Source organism: Saccostrea cucullata, unplaced genomic scaffold, assembly GCF_032062105.1.
Source record: "Saccostrea cucullata isolate Sc308-1 unplaced genomic scaffold, CSIRO_AGI_Scuc_v1 ctg1691, whole genome shotgun sequence".
Lineage (NCBI taxonomy): Eukaryota > Metazoa > Mollusca > Bivalvia > Ostreida > Ostreidae > Saccostrea > Saccostrea cuccullata.
This window is the reverse complement of record NW_026918178.1, coordinates 44,774-61,116: the sequence shown is the minus strand read 5'-3', so window position 1 is coordinate 61,116 and position 16,343 is coordinate 44,774. Positions and strand designations below refer to the sequence as shown.

The 16,343-nt window shown below is 31.7% G+C and overlaps 4 protein-coding genes across 6 annotated transcripts; 2 read left to right on the top strand and 2 right to left on the bottom strand.

The window, feature by feature from the left end:
• Positions 1-220: 220 nt before the first annotated feature.
• LOC134258689 (uncharacterized) lies at positions 221-950 on the bottom strand. Its single transcript, XM_062741233.1, has 2 exons — positions 901-950; positions 221-784 (listed from the first exon to the last, which is right to left on the bottom strand). The coding sequence occupies exons 1-2, from the start codon at positions 937-939 to the stop codon at positions 374-376; spliced, it is 450 nt and encodes a 149-aa protein (XP_062597217.1). The 5' UTR covers positions 940-950; the 3' UTR covers positions 221-373.
• A 969-nt stretch (positions 951-1,919) lies between these two features.
• LOC134258678 (uncharacterized) lies at positions 1,920-2,541 on the bottom strand. Its single transcript, XM_062741226.1, has 2 exons — positions 2,466-2,541; positions 1,920-2,373 (listed from the first exon to the last, which is right to left on the bottom strand). Exons 1-2 carry the CDS (start codon positions 2,466-2,468, stop codon positions 1,951-1,953), a joined length of 426 nt encoding a protein of 141 aa, XP_062597210.1. The 5' UTR covers positions 2,469-2,541; the 3' UTR covers positions 1,920-1,950.
• Positions 2,542-2,900: 359 nt separating this feature from the next.
• Positions 2,901-6,173, top strand: LOC134258662 (uncharacterized). 2 transcript variants are annotated; one of them, XM_062741208.1, is made up of 9 exons: positions 2,901-2,946; positions 3,066-3,131; positions 3,271-3,372; positions 3,738-3,782; positions 3,888-3,953; positions 4,598-4,633; positions 4,889-4,957; positions 5,180-5,248; positions 5,546-6,173. In XM_062741208.1, exons 1-9 carry the CDS (start codon positions 2,923-2,925, stop codon positions 5,918-5,920), a joined length of 852 nt encoding a protein of 283 aa, XP_062597192.1. In that variant the 5' UTR covers positions 2,901-2,922; the 3' UTR covers positions 5,921-6,173. The 2 variants fall into 2 exon arrangements, with proteins under 2 accessions (XP_062597192.1, XP_062597199.1); XM_062741215.1 differs by lacking the exon at positions 3,066-3,131 and having other exon boundaries at positions 2,903-2,946.
• Positions 6,174-6,626: 453 nt separating this feature from the next.
• On the top strand, positions 6,627-9,315 carry LOC134258737 (uncharacterized). Of its 2 annotated transcripts, none has more exons than XM_062741311.1 (4): positions 6,627-6,735; positions 8,214-8,386; positions 8,501-8,528; positions 8,648-9,315. In XM_062741311.1, exons 2-4 carry the CDS (start codon positions 8,214-8,216, stop codon positions 9,044-9,046), a joined length of 600 nt encoding a protein of 199 aa, XP_062597295.1. In that variant the 5' UTR covers positions 6,627-6,735; the 3' UTR covers positions 9,047-9,315. The 2 variants fall into 2 exon arrangements, with proteins under 2 accessions (XP_062597295.1, XP_062597303.1); XM_062741319.1 differs by lacking the exon at positions 6,627-6,735 and adding an exon at positions 7,704-7,782.
• The last annotated feature ends 7,028 nt before the right edge of the window (positions 9,316-16,343 follow it).

The following is a 16,343-nucleotide window of genomic DNA, read 5'->3' as shown; positions in this document are numbered from 1 at the left end:
TCTTAATGTCCAGGGAAAAGGTAATGACCTTTACCCGACCTTGCCTCTAATATAAAACAGTCAAATTCAATCTTACTGATACCATCACTTATTGACATTGTCTTCTTAAATCTACGAAAATAACATTTATTTTTAAATACAAGAAATATGAGAAGAAGCCCTCCTTAAAATGTTTTATTTTCCAAATAAAATTACTATGTAACGCATGAATGATGTCCTGGAATCTTTTAATGTTGAAAGGTAAATAAACAATGGTAATTTATATTACAATTATCCAATGTATTATAATACATGTACAGATTTTCAAAAATTACATTAATATTTTTTTTTTGATTGAAATGTAAAAAGATCATTATCCGCCTTAGAAACATTTTTAAAAGCCGATTGCCGCCAAAGCCGCCTGTCCAAGTCCAAGAAGAGTTCTTGCATTGGATGCAATAAACGTAATTATTCTTTGGAGAAGGGACTTTATTCCATTCCAAGCATCTCTAAATACTTTCCCCCAAGTTTCCTTCGTCCAACTGTAGGACACCCGTCCGCCTGATTTGATTGTAATTCTAAGTCTGTTTTCGGCATTTCCTGATTTCACTGTTATGGGACTATCTAGTACATCATTCACATAGATGACAACTTTCACATTTGTTGAGCACGTCTTGACTATGTCACCAATCCCATCACGAATTTCGTAGTAACTTTCTCTCATAACATCATAACCATTAACCTTGACTTTAACCCGATTAAAAGCCGCATTCAGTTCTTCATCTGTAATCTCGCCAAAAGTTTCCTTTGATATGAAATATAAGGTTAAGATATTATTATTATATTTTTTAATATATTATTTTTTTTTTCAATTGTAAGACATAATTCTTTTCTACATATTACTATAATACATGTACCTACCCCCATCTTCGAGTATACAACTAATTTCTCAATACACATAAACACGTTGTAATAAAGCGATTGGTTTAAATTAAATGTCATGTGCAAACAAGTACGTATCCCAAATTCTCAACAATTAAATCTTGTACGCTAGAGGAACCGTTTACAGTACACAAGGTAAGCCGGTTGTACATTACACTCGTTCTTTTTTTGCTACTATTTGTATAAATCAGATTCTGAAAAAAAATATTCAAGAAGAGTTTAATTTGAATTTGTTAATTAATTATCAGACTTTCTGACTTTTTTCTCTCAAAGTTTGGTAAATAAAGAGATCTAACAAATATATATGGAAAGATGGATATAAATTCTATTCTTCTTCAAACTCAAAATAAGATTAAAAGCTAGATTTATATATATTTTCAATACACATGGATACATCGAATCAAAAGGAAAGTGCATATATATGATTACATCAAATTTTATTTCGACATAATATTTCAAAAATGTGTTTGAAATGGGTTTGTTTTGTATAATCTATAACTTTTTTCAAACATAAAGTAGCAAAGTATCTGCTTTTTTATACTAATGAGAATGGGTATTCCAGACTTTGACAGTAACTTTGTTTGAAGATAGGGAGTTTTATGCGCGTTAATAAGATACACAGAACAAAGCCGTTTCTTATAGTCAGGTACAGAAAAAGATCACGTTAAAACTACTGTAAATCACATACTTTTCAGGTGTCAAATTTTCAAGGTTTGAGGAAAAAAAATAGTTTGTGGGGACTTGCTTTTGTGCTTAGAGAATGTTTAGAAGTAATGTATATGAAATGTTACATTTCGTGGTGGTCATACATTGGAAGGTCTCTCTTTACCTCGAAACAAACAAACTCCTACGAAAATCTGTGATTTCACAGTAATAGTGAATATTTCTCAAGAAAAAAAATGAAATATATACATAAAAAATAGAGAATATTGAATATATTTTATTCATTCTAAATAAACATGTTTAATCACAAAATATTTCAAAAGTATAAGACGTCCTATGAAATTTAATCCTGAAAATCGAGGAGAATTAGTAATAAGTCAGATAGCCACGAGATGGCCCTTCAATGCTTTTATTTGATCCAAACAACCTGCCAAAAAACGAGCCAACACTGGACACTATTTTCCTGGCAATCGACCGTACGGTCTCATAAGCATTCCTGAAATGCCTTGCCCAGGTTTGTCTGATCCAGCGATACTGGACATTCCCCCATTCACTTATATGGACGGCTAATTTGTTTCCCCCAGAACCACTTTGAATGGTGATAGGTTCATAGAGATAGTCGTCCATGTGAACTTCCACAGTGACATTGTCAGCACATCCTCTCAAAGTGTTGTTTAAGTCATCTCTGATGTCGTATAAGGCAGAAGTTATCCAGCTGTTTCGTCTTGCACTTGCAGGGATTCTTCTGATTGCACTTTGAAAGACCTCATCGTCGATTTCTTCGCAGTACTGAAAATCAGATTGAAAAAAGATCTGAAAAAAGTTATAACAAATGAATATTTGTTTGAATTTAACTTTGATATTTTCTTTAAAAGGATTACCATTTTTTTCTTTGGACCGATGGTTGCTTACTGTTTACGTGGCACAACCTGTCATACGGACGGTGCTTAATCTCTTGCGACATCGAGCTTTTTAGAAGCTTTGTGGGCGTGGAAAGAATGTTCGTTGTCACGTGGTTATTTAACATATTGGACGATTTAAAGACTAAAAATATGCATACCTGTTATACACTTCCTAGCTGTTAGGTACTTTCCTAGAGATCTCTTAAGAAACAAAATTCCTAACATTTTTTTTAAAACGAAAGCACTCAACTATATCTAGACACTATACAATATGACAATAGCTGCTACTGGAATGTAGCTCTAAGTTGAGAAAATATTTCATCGTTCTTTGCAAACTACTCTCCATTATTCATTTTTGCTTTGAAGGCGATTAATGTTTTAAAAGACATTCCATTTTATTCTTTTCAAACAGATGGAGAATTTCAAAATATATGCGATGAACTTCGTTCAGACATTACAGGTATCTCTCTCTCTCTCTCTCTCTCTTAACGTTCATCCTTAATTGTGTTTTTTTATATATATTGTGATATTGTGCTTGCATATCCTAATTACAATTTCTTCTATGATTACTCATTAAAGGCATGTGACAAACAACAACAAAATATTTTCTTTGAGATTATGGAGAGTTTTAACACCTTTATTGAGGTAAATAATAATTCATATTCATCTTTCGTGTCTTGTTCTTAAATTTACATATTTACAGTTAAAGAAATAATTGCTTCGCTTTGTTTGCCTCTGCAAAACAAATTTAAAAAATATATTTCATTCAAAGAAATCATTATAGGAAATACTTCTTGCGAGGCACGTGTTAGTGGGAGCTACAGACACAGTAAATGTTCAAGAACTTCTCTATCGAGATTTTCTTGAATTATTTCGTCACTTAAAGGTATCAAATAATAACTGTCATCGATTCTGATCTATAATTTAGCTTTCAGACATTTTGAAATTACAAAATAGATAGGTGTCAAAACTTTTTTAATTAAAAAAAAACACAGGTACATTAACAAATAACTTAACTCACGTAATATGAATCAATGAGAGATGACGTCATCGAATGCACTTCAGTGATATATTAAACCTCCTCATTCATAATCATTGTTTCCACTTTGATATCAGTTACCGTAAGATGTTTTGGTAATAAATATTAATTCACATACATCAGAAAACTAATGAAAATTTCCTGATTAGTGTTAGCATCAAATTTTGTGTCCTGAGCATATTTAATAAATTGTTCATGTATGCATCATTCAGATGGGTCCTGAAGAACACGAAAGAAAATACTTGGATAAATTAAAGGTACGTTATTTTACTCTCAAATAGTTAAAATGCAACCATAAGGAAAATCCAGTCAATCAATCTGACATTGATAAGTTATTATATAAATGTACTGTTTCATCCTAGACTGTGAAAGAAAATCGTCTTGGTGGTATTCATAAAAAGATGACCATGTTTCGCTCAAATACTCAGGTACTGTTTACAATTTAAACCTATTGATATATGTTGGTATTGACTTAATGTTTTCTGAATTGTTAAACAGATATATTCCAATAGTAATTGCATATCCAAAGCACACATTATATTGCAACATTTATACATGTACATGCATCATTTTGGTATTCTTAGATAGCCAGTTGGATATGATAGTAAACGACCATGGAACTAAAGCTATTGTATCAAGTTCAGTTTTATCATGCAATGATTAAAGATTTAAAATCTATTTCATAGTACAAAGAAATTGGCAAATGCATTTTTTCTGTTCCAAACAATCATCAGTTTGGCAAAAATATTTTGACAAATAAAAACTACATAAACATAAACACAAAAACTGCCACATGGCAAGTAAGATGGCACAAGCATAAATAACATGATGAACAAAAATTACAAATATAAATAGACTAAATTTCTTCAAATCATGAAGTATGAAGAGTGATGGAGGGTTGGAAAAATTCTCCAACTAATTCTATTAATTATTTATGAAAATTATGTTATACAAAAAGTCAACACGCGTTGGAAATAACCTTGAATTCAGCTTAATTAATTTGCATCATATGATATATAACAATTCGAGCTTTCGTGAATAATAAATCTGACTTTGTTTATCTTTCTTTCAGATTACCCCAGAGCAAATCATTAATGTTAAAATGACAGTAAGTATTATTGAAATAGTCTTATTACTGCATAATGGTACGAAGTCAGTGCTTTGAGTAAAATAGATAAAATAAGAAATATGATTTTTAGTTTGCCTATTACATTGTAACCGCATTTTATTCAAGTTGGAGGCGATGTGTTCCACAAATTATAAATCTCGGTATTCGGGTATTTACAAATTAGAAATAAAATTTTATATTTGACTTTGATAATGTTTTAATTACAAGCGATATCTATTCTGTTTTTTGCAATAGGAGAAAGAGAGAGAAGATATAATCGAGTTTCTTGCCATGGCTACCAATATTCTTCAAGGTGTCATGTCCGTAAGTGAGAAATTTCGTTATTTTTAAGATAAAGCAGTTTTAAATGAACCACCCCTCGTACGGTGTATTTTTTACGGAGTGTCATTTAATTTTTAGCAAATGTTATTATATAATTAATTAATAATCAACAATTATAGTTAATAGTAGGTTTAATGTTTTAATGTAAAGCCTTACAAATAATTTTAAACGTTCTTATCACTTAAAACAAGTTTTTGAATCTAGACAAGACCTGGAGACCAAACTCTAATGGACATCCTTAAAAATCTCGGAACCCATCGGATGACATTTGATGTAAGCTGAATTTGACATATCTACATATGCACGAGAGAAAATTAATATTATTTATCATTTTAACTTAACAATCATACTTAATTTTTCAGCTTGCAAATGAATCTAAATTGTATCTATGACCTCAGTCTTTTTTTTTTTTATTGAGAAATCTCTTAATTAACCGGTATTTAATGATAAATGATGTAAAACAGGGTGAATGTGTCCGATAAATAATTCAACAACTGAAATGATAATACTGACTCTTCTTAGAATAGATATGCATAAGGCAATTTTTATCAAATAAACTTTTCTTTTCAGTATCGAAACGAAATTATCGAAGTGGACGAAATAAACAAAAGAAGTTTAGGAAAGATGATTATACGCTATGTTGGACATGAAGGTTCTGAGGAAAAACCTGGACTTCGAAGACTACTGCAAGCCTGCATCGACTTTTTACAGAAAGAGGGAAGCGGCGTGTGGAAGAATGCCTCCTTCACTATCTATGACGAGGACGACAACATGTACAAGATAGCGAGTGGAACTAGAAAATATCAATTTATCTGTCGAATGAAAAACGGAGAGCCGTTTATAAAAGAGCAAATGGGAGGACATTCACATAAAAAACCCAAAACACAGCATCAACAAAATCCTGCACAACCCGGCACACAGGACAAAGGTTGTCAAATCATGTGAAAAAACTATTTGATTCTAAAAGAATAAAAGAATCAATATTAATATTCTATCTCACATTGTTACATGATAGAAAATGACTTCTAAACAACATAAAGAAAAAAAGATTTTGAAGACGTTATATGTTATTTGAAGACTATGATTATTGCAGTGAAGAATTTTTGTGTAATTAAGACCATAAGCTGAAATATACAGTTTTTAAATATACAATCGTAAACAATAACTGCAAATTTTTCAAGCGTAAAAATGATGAATTGAAAAAAGTATTTAATTCTATTTAAAATCCCTGTTGTTTATTATAATAAAGTCCTGCTGATCCTATCAGAAATAATTGGTCATTAATTAAAAAAAACCAAAAAAAAAAACCCCACAAAAATCATTACCGGGGCATGGTTGAAATCATAAAAGACTTGCAATATTATACACAAAATAATGTCTTGGAGGTCAAGACAATGATTTAACTATTACAATATTCACCGAGGACGAAGGACACTTCACACCTTAATTTAAGGAAGGTTCTGCATTTTTAAAATGAAGCTGTAGTTTATTATACAATAATATAGATGAGTCGTATCAGTAAAAATGTTTTGATTTGTCATTGTTGCTTCAATAGAGCACTTCATACACAGAATTTTGTCAGCTGGTGTTCCCGATAGACATGACATACAATCAACAGACTGACACACGGTCATACTTCCTGGCCACTTGAGATAAACAAGTCATTAGTTTTAAGGAAAACAAAGCACATCTTTAAGAAAAACATTAAGATGAAAAAATAAACATATCAGCTATCACATTGAATTATCAAGGAAGAAAAAGTAAGTTAATAACATACAAAAATGACTTATTATTTTTAAATTTGCCGATTTTAAAGCTGTTTGATGCCGTTAGATAAATACCAGAAATGCTAACATTTCCCATATGATCCTTTGCAAAACTAACCTTGAAATACAATCATGCAGCTTATCCTTTACCAAACAACTTTCTTTATTTTTGCAAATTTGATATTTTCATCAAATATCAAATTTGATGTTGTGTGTGCGAAAGACTTATTTTGCACGATTGTCAGTGAAAACAAAATCAATATAGACGGAGCATTCCGTAGACAAATTAAATTTAAAAAAAAACCAAAGATCTAACCAATGGTATGTACAAGACATTCAAATTCGCCCCAGTGTTAACTCATATTTTGTTAACAAGGACATCATAACGACCATAGATTTTTTTAAAATGCTGAGCTTAAACGATATTGTTGAAGTCCCAGTAATATCAACTTATGTGTGAGTAGCCTACCTTACAAATTGATCATACTCGTAGCATGCATTTGAAAAAGCTAATAAGTTGAAAGAAAATAAACACCATATGCAGATGATACCCTAATATTATTACATAAAGAAGAAAAGTTGACGATAGAGAAGTCCACTCTTTTTGCGTACAAATCAGTTTTCAGTTGGCCATTATAGTATCTATAGTAAGCAAAATGGCCAAATATGGATGTCTTCTATTTCTAGAATACTGTGACGTACAAGTGGAAATAACTATATTGTTTATTGATAAAACGTCGCCGATATATATGAATGTCGAGGTGAAGACCAATTGGCAAAATGATTTTGTAAATGACTAATGACACGGTAAGTAATTTTTCGAGTTTAATTTCCAAAAGTTCCTTGGAATTTTTTAAGTATCAACATCTGATTTACATCACGTCTAAAATATATCGCTATACTCCTACATGTTAAGTTAATTCTCCTTCATTGTTGTTGTTAGTTTTATGAGGAGTAAAGAAAGGCTTGGTAGAACATTAGCTGGAACCCGAAATGTATTTTTTTTATAAGTATATTTTGAAGTTTAGGAATCCAGTATAGGTTTGGTATATTCAATTTTATTTTAATTGTTAGAAATATTCAAAATATATATAAACAGACACATGCATATGATTTTGAAGATTTTGTTTTACTCAGAAATGGAGCTATAGGAAAAAGTTGTGCTACGACTTCTAGAATTGAATCCAAGTTCCTTTAAAACACAATTTAAAAAATGATCCTTACAAACAAAGACAAATTTCATTACCTGCTTAGTCAGCTGGAACCAGTTCATACTTATCGTGTAATCTATCTAATTTGTTTCCACTTTTTAATTACATAAGAGAAAAAACACAAGGATAAATGGTTTGCATATTGCCCCTCATTTGCTTAATACGAAATTTAAACATATATCTGATACTTAAATCCAAAAAGTTATGACAGTGTCTAGATCTATAAGAATGTTTTCTTTTAATTAAAAAAACGTTTTTAAGATGGACCGGACATCAGAAACATCAGCAGGGACAGGATCAACCGTTGGAGATGTGTTGGGGATCCCAGGTACACCACGCGATCCTCTGTATAATGAACTGTCCATATTATTGGTCTGTTTGGGCTTGCTATTCATCAGCGGTATCACCGTTTTCCTACGCTGTAGTTATTATAGGTATCAGTATTTAAAATTCGATATTCTTTATGGGAGGACTATCCCATAAGTATTACGTTTTTTCTCTTGATAATAATTTTCATATATAGTATAAATAAGTATTTTCGTTTTCAGGAAAGTAAAATCAGGACTCGGCAGAGGGGTAGATATAATAATACTCACATATATATTTTACAATGATTATGTGAATCACGAATTTGAACAGATTTAAAAGAATATGAAACAAGTATATCTTGCACTTTCAACTTTTGAATGGTTTAGTTTCCAGGCAGTGTTGAGGTTTCAGCATCTGGTGAATCATATTTATCGGAAACTCTCGGGAACAGAAATCAAACAATGCAGACAGATAATTACTTTGTATTAGAGAAAGAGGAGGGATCAAACGGAAGTTTATCTCGGAAGTGTTCGCAACAAATACATGCTCAAAAGAAACCAAATAATTACTTCACTGTGGAATATAATTATATTCTCAATACCTTTGAAACTGTTGAGGAGACTCATCATAGGGAAAGTTTGAATGATCATTTCATTACAAAAAGACAGTCACAGGATAGTGTTTATAATACTCTTCATTCCCATGATTCTTCTTCAGTTGATGCAACAAATACCTATAGTCATACCAGTGAATTAGATGGAGTATATTGTCATTTGAATGGATGAGGACTATTTTGAGGAACTTATCAATATGATACTGACATCAAGGAATCTGCCTTTATGAGTAATTAATTAGAGTCAGATTCTACCACATCTGTGTTGTATGTATATTTTGATAGAGGATAAGGGCCAAATAAAAATTCTAAGACAAATGAAATCTACATGTATGATTTCAACTCATTGGCAACTTTTCCTTATTTTTAAAAGAAGTCATGTCCTACTATCACCTTGACATAGTGTTTACATCCCAAACATATTCGATATTAAAGAACATGCCACATGTACGATCAATTTTAAATAGAAGAAAGCCACTGCATGACAGATAATTTCAACAACTTCATTTAAAGTCAACATTTCGTTATTTCTATGGCATTATCATTGGATCGTATTTTGACTGACTTGTTTCATACCTAGTTGTTAGGCATTTGAACGGCACAATCTGGAATATAATTATGTATATATTTTTCATATCAATATCTAGTTATAGGGATATAAGTACATGCTTATACCAAAAGAAACTCTACACTATTCATTCAGATCACATGAATGTTTACATGAAAAAGTCATAGTTATTTTTTCGTATTATATTATTTTTCTCTTTTCTATTCGTTATATTTTAGTATTAGAATGTAAAAAGTACGATGTTTTGAGAAATATTTAGAAATAAAAATAAATCTTTATGATTGTGAAGATAATTGACAAATTGATTTTGTAACGCATGTATTTATTTCTTTAATTTCTAAAACAGTGTTTTAATTATATACTATATATAGATCAAGCTGTTTCTGTATTTTTATGCATAACATTGTTCCAGAAGCCAATATATAATCACCATCCAAAAATGCTTAAATCAAAGACATAGGGGTGGGAAGAGTTTACGATGAGAAATAACGACATCTAAAAATACCTGTACTTTCTTCTATCATGATAATTCTCTTATTTATGCAGATCACTAGCATACGAGGGGTGTTAGAAAAGTTCGCGGACAAGTTCTATTGTGAGCGCGCTATTTCCACGAAACCGGTCAAACTTTCCAGATAAAATCTTAACCTATTTTTCAATAAATATACAAAAATTTGGTGCTCCCCGGTGATCATTGAAAAATATACGGCTTTTTTATTTTGATAAATCTTGCTTCACGGAGCATGCTCCATTTTGGCACGTTTACATTACAAAGACTCTTGATTTAAATTAAAAATTGCACAATTGTGGCGCAAAGAGATTTATGACATTTTACCTATCGCTAAAGTATTCATAAAACGTCACTTGGAGAAATTTTGAATTAAATTGGAGGGTATATGACTGTTTTATAGCCATTTATAAATGATCAACACGTAAAAACACAGCCAAAAATCGGAACGTCATTGAGCGTCATGGAGCACTGCACTACGTACAAATTATGTGTGTAGGCAGTAAAATGTCTAAAAAGAGATTAAAATTTTCAAGATGCTGCCGGAAATTTCCTACACACACAAAGGACAAAAGTTTTCAAATGATTGTGACTTCATATAAATGTAAGGATTAACATTTTGAATGATTAACTCCATCGATACTTCAATACCCTCTTATCGCATGGACGCTGTGCCTATATGATTTGCAGTTTTCAAACCTGATCAATTTACTGCAAAGTCGTTTTTAAAGATCTAAAAAATATCCGAATCAATGCAATCGGAATTAGTACAAAAGACATTATAGCAGAAAGGTAACATGTCTTGATATAGATATTCAATTTTAAAGTAGAAAAAAGATAAGAAAAATATGAAAAAAGGAAAGATTTATAGAATTGCGACAAGGCATAACGGCTTGAAACCTAGTTGTCACGTCGCCTTACGTCGAGGGATTGCTCCGTGAATCCTATGACATCATACTAAAAATCGTTGTAAATTTTCAAGATTTTAGTAAATGGACCTGAATTTTTACATACTAATAAACAAAATGTAGGAATTTATTAAGACATAGGTCATTCTTCACAGTACACAATAGACTTTCCGTTATTCAATGTGTCCGCGAACTTTTCTAACAACCCTCGTATGGTGTTGAATTAGTACGCAAAAAGATTAATTCGTAACCTAGGTAGGTTACAAAAAGAAGTTGATTTTACAGGGTTTTCAACTTTCTCGCTAAAAGACAGCATTTTTCAAATTCTTTGGTCATTGTAATTAGTACCGGTAAACATTTTTTGCTTTTTGATCGATATTTTCTAACAATACTTATATCAATAATTTTATTACCCATAGATTAATTTTATCCTATTATCTGCTACCATTTATATATATTGTATAACCCTTTTCACTGCCAGATCATTTTATTCAGTTTAGTTCAGTATATTGGATCCTCTTGCTGCAGTTAGAAAATACAGAATAAGTTTGTTGTAATTCTAAAATATAAATAGACAGAGGCACAAAAGGATGTAACATCTTGAACTGTATTTCCCTTTCTCCATTAGATAGTAAAGGAACCTTATCAATACTTTCATAAAAGGTTAACACAGATGCTTAATTCTCATACATAACACTTTTTCTGGAAATTTGGGTAAGCTACTATTCATTCTTCGAAAGTCGCCTGGCAGTAAGTTGCAAAACAGTTATATAAATTCTGTTTTCATATAACCAAGGTTATGCCTTAATTGAAGCGGAACGAAATCTAAACTTGATCTAATAATTGAAATGAAATTTTACCATCAACAATGAACGATCGAGGCTCACTGTATTTTGAAACCTTATAAAATGATTGCTCTCAGGTCTTGTATATAATGATGTGTCCAGCAGGTCAATAGTTGAAAGAAAAGGAAGAACAGAAACGTGATTTTGTTTTTGCTAAATCTAAGTAATTATGTTCCCCAAACGAAGTTGGGGAACATATTGTTTTTACTCTGTTTCTTCTTCTTATTAGGTCTTTCCACCTTTCTGTGGAAAGACCTCTTGAAATGCTTCTGTTTTTTATTTTATTTCTCACCTTATGTTTTGACACCGTAAGACTTATCGAAAAACTTTATAGTTCATGATACTGGATATTTAAAGTTATTTCGAAAAATGACCCCCCATGTTTTAACTTAGACCCCTTACGCAGTTTTTGGCCCTTTCACTGTTAAGCTTGTTATCACTACTCCTCAGAAACCGTAAACCGTAGAGATATAAAACCTTCACCATTGTCTTCAACTAATTCAGGAGACTTTTCAATCTATTCATTGCGAAAGTTTTCTTTGACCCCTTCAATGAGTAACTGCCCCTGAAAGTTTATAAATTTTACAAAAAATAAAAAATTTTCAGAACGAAAAGTCGTAGAGACATGAAACCAACTGCATAACATTCAATGACCTTTTGCCTTTAAATTCATTTCAAGGTCAAAGGTCAAGGTCATTCCAAATATGAGAAATAAATTTCTCTTAATAGCTCTTATGTCCTTAAACATATACATTCTATCTTATGTCTTTAATATGTACTTTTGAAACTCTTTAGAAGATATAAATCTTGGCCCCTAAGATTGACACTTTTAAAAGTTGTTGCCCCTTGTGCTAAAAACCCTTGTTATCGCTACTCCTCTGAAACCCTAAACCGTAAAGGTACGAAACCTTCACCAATGGCCTTGCCTAATTATGGGGACTCTTCAATCTATTCATTGCGAAAGCATTCGGTGACCCCTTCAATGAGTTATTGCCCCTGAAACTTTTTGAATATTACAAATAATTAAAAATTTTCAAAATGACAAGTTGTAGAGACATGAGACCAACTGCATAAGATTCATTGACCTTTGACCTTCAATTCATGTAAAGGTCAAAGGTCAAGGTCATTCCAAAAATCGAAAATTAAGCTCTTTTTATATCTCTTTTGTCTTTTAACATATACTTAATGTCTATGCATCATTAGGTCTTTCCAGCTTTCTCTGGAAAGACCTATTGATATTCTTCTGTTTCTTTTTTTCCTTTTTCTTTATTAGGTCTTTCCACCTTTCTGTGGAAAGACCTATTGATTTCCTTCTGTTTCTTTTTTTCCTTTTTAGGTCTTTCCACCTTTCTGTGGAAAGACCTATTGATTTCCTTCTGTTTCTTTTTTTCCTTTTTCTTATTATTTTTTATTATTTTTCCGCCGTGTGATTTTGAGTTTCAAGATTTATCGTAAAGATTTTCAATTCATAAGAATGTACTCCGTAAAAGATTTTCGCAGTTGACCCTGCGTATATAAACTATGACCCCTTTCGGAGTTATTACCCCTTTCGCAAAAAAGCTTGTTATCGCTACTCCCCCGAAACCATAAACCGTAGAGAAATGAAACCTTCACTAATGTCTTCGACTAATTTAGTAGACACTTCATTGATTAATTGCCAAAGTATTCATTGACACCTTCAATAAGTTATTGCCCCTGGAAGTTTTAGAATTTTACAAATAATTAAAAATTTTCAAAACGAGAGGACGTAGAGACATGGGACCAAATGCATAAGATTCATTGACCTTTGACCTTAAAATTCATTTAAAGGTCAAAGGTCAAGGTCATTCCAAAACGGAGAAATTTAGCTCTTTTTATATCTCTTTTGTCTTTTAACATATACTTAATGTCTATGCATCATTAATATGTACTTTTAAAACTGTTTCAAAGATTTTATTCTTGTCCCCTAACATGAACCCATTTAAAAGTTATTGCCCCTTGTGTGAAAAACCTTGTTATCGCTACTCCTCCGAAACTTTAGACCGTAGAGACACCAAACCTTCACTAATGTCTTAAGGGTCTTTAGACCTAACTTAACTGTATAGGTGCTAAAGAATCTGATGACCCCTTGTATGAGTTATTGCCCTTTAACTTCTTTATACTTACTATTAAACCTTGTATCTTGAAAACTATAAGTGGTAGAAGCATGGGACCAACTGCATTGAGACCCATGACCTTTGACCTTGAATATTTTGTCAAGGTCAAAGGTCAAGGTCATTGTAAAAATGAGAAATTAAGCTCTTTTTATATATCCTTTGTCTTTTAACATATGCAATCAGTCTTTGCATCATTGATATGTACACTTAAAACTATTTCAAAGATTTCATTCTTGTTCCCCAAGATAGACACTATCAAAAGTTATTGCCCCTTATGCGAAAAACATTGTTATCACTACTACTTCAAAACTGTAGACCGTAGAGGCATGAAACCTTCACTTATGTCTTAAGGGTCTTTAGGCACACCTTCATTGTATAAGTACTAAAGGATCAAATGACCCCTTATATGAGTTATTGCCCTTAAACTTCTTTAAACTTACTATTAAACCTTATATCTTGAAAACTATAAGTGGTAGAAGCATGGGGTTAATTGCAATGTGTCCCTTGACCTTTGACCTTGAAATTTTTTTCAAGGTCAAAGGTCAAGGTCATTTAAAATATTTTATTTTTTACATTTTCATTTTTTTTCAAGCCATTTCCCTTAAAATTAAATTTAGAGTGTAAAATACAAAACTATAAGAAATTTAAAAAGGTGGAAAGACCTCTTATTGTTCTATGAACAATAAGTCTCCTAGTTATTTTTTATTATTTTTCCGCCATGTGATTTTTTGTTTCAAGATTTATCGAAAAGATTTTTTATCCATAAGAATGTACTCCGTAAAAAATTTTCGCAGTTGACCCTGCGAATGTGAACAAATACCCCTTTCAGAGTTATTGCCCCTTTCGCAAGAAATGCTTGTTATCGCTACTCCTCTGAAACCGTAAACCGTAGAGGTATGAAACCTTCACCAATGTCTTCGACTATTTAAGGGGACTTTTCAATCTATTCATTGTGAAAGTATTTGGTGACCCCTTCAATGAGTTATTGCCCCTGAAACTTTTTGAATTTTACTTTTAATTAAAAAAATTTGAAACGACAAGTCGTAGAGACATGGGACCAACTGCGTAAGATTCATTGACCTTTGACCTTCAAATTCATGTAAAGGTCAAAGGTCAAGGTCATTCCAAAACTGAGAAATTAAGCTCTTTTTATATCTCCGTTGTCTTTTAACATATACTTAATGTCTATGCATCATTGATATGTACTCTTAAAACTATTTCAAAGATTTCATTCTTGTCCCCTAACAATAATCCCTTTAAAAGTTATTGCCCCTTGTGCGAAAAACCTTGTTATCGCTACTCCTCTGAAACCGTAAACCGTAGAGGTATGAAACCTTCACCAATGTCTTCGAATATTTAAGGGGACTTTTCAATCTTTTCATTGTGAAAGTATTTGGTGACCCCTTCAATGAGTTATTGCCCCTGAAACTTTTTGAATTTTACTTTTAATTAAAAATTTTCAAAACGACAAGTCGTAGAGACATGGGACCAACTGCATAAGATTCATTGACCTTTGACCTTCAAATTCATGTAAAGGTTAAAGGTCAAGGTCATTCCAAAACTGAGAAATTAAGCTTTTTTTATATCTCCGTTGTCTTTTAACATATACTTAATGTCTATGCATCATTGATATGTACTCTTAAAACTATTTCAAAGATTTCATTCTTGTCCCCTAACAATAATCCCTTTTAAAGTTATTGCCCCTTGTGCGAAAAACCTTGTTATCGCTACTCCTCTGAAACCGTAAACCGTAGAGGTATGAAACCTTCACCAATGTCTTCGACTATTTAAGGGGACTTTTCAATCTATTCATTGTGAAAGTATTTGGTGACCCCTTCAATGAGTTATTGCCCCTGAAACTTTTTGAATTTTACTTTTAATTAAAAATTTTCAAAACGACAAGTCGTAGAGACATGGGACCAACTGCATAAGATTCATTGACCTTTGACCTTCAAATTCATGTAAAGGTCAAAGGTTAAGGTCATTCCAAAACTGAGAAATTAGGCTCTTTTTATATCTGCTTTGTCTTTTATCATATACTTAATGTCTATGCATCATTGATATGTACTCTTAAAACTATTTCAAAGATTTCATTCTTGTCCCCTAACAATAATCCCTTTAAAAGTTATTGCCCCTTGTGCGAAAAACCTTGTTATCGCTACTTCTCTGAAACCGTAGACCGTATAGACACTAAACCTTCACTAATGTCCTTAGAGTCTTTAGGCCTAACTTCACTGTATAAGTGCAAAAGGATCTGATGACCGCTTATATGAGTTATTGCCCTTTAACTTCTTTGTACTTCCTATTTAACCTTATCACTTGAAAAATATAAGTCGTAGAAGCATGGGGTCAATTGCATTGTGACCCTTGACCTTTGACCTTGAATATTTTTTCAAGGTCAAAGGTCAAGGTCATTTCATTTTAAAAAAAAATTTAATTTTTTCTATCCTTTAAGACAATTTTGGTTTCTTATTCATGGAATTAAATTTTAAAACAAAATGAAAT

Excerpts from the sequence above, each read along its gene's own strand:
- LOC134258689 (XM_062741233.1), bottom strand. The coding sequence starts at position 939 with ATGTGTATTGAGAAATTAGTTGTATACTCGAAGATGGGG. Across the intron at positions 785-900 it reads TTGTATACTCGAAGATGGGG|GAAACTTTTGGCGAGATTAC; the intron begins GTAGGTACATGT and ends TTCATATCAAAG.
- LOC134258662 (XM_062741208.1), top strand. The coding sequence starts at position 2,923 with ATGAACTTCGTTCAGACATTACAG. Across the intron at positions 4,958-5,179 it reads TTCTTCAAGGTGTCATGTCC|ACAAGACCTGGAGACCAAAC; the intron begins GTAAGTGAGAAA and ends TTTTGAATCTAG. Across the intron at positions 5,249-5,545 it reads CCCATCGGATGACATTTGAT|TATCGAAACGAAATTATCGA; the intron begins GTAAGCTGAATT and ends TTTTCTTTTCAG.
- LOC134258737 (XM_062741311.1), top strand. The coding sequence starts at position 8,214 with ATGGACCGGACATCAGAAACATCAGCAGGGACAGGATCAACCGTTGGA. Across the intron at positions 8,387-8,500 it reads CTACGCTGTAGTTATTATAG|GAAAGTAAAATCAGGACTCG; the intron begins GTATCAGTATTT and ends TTTCGTTTTCAG. Across the intron at positions 8,529-8,647 it reads AATCAGGACTCGGCAGAGGG|TTTCCAGGCAGTGTTGAGGT; the intron begins GTAGATATAATA and ends TGAATGGTTTAG.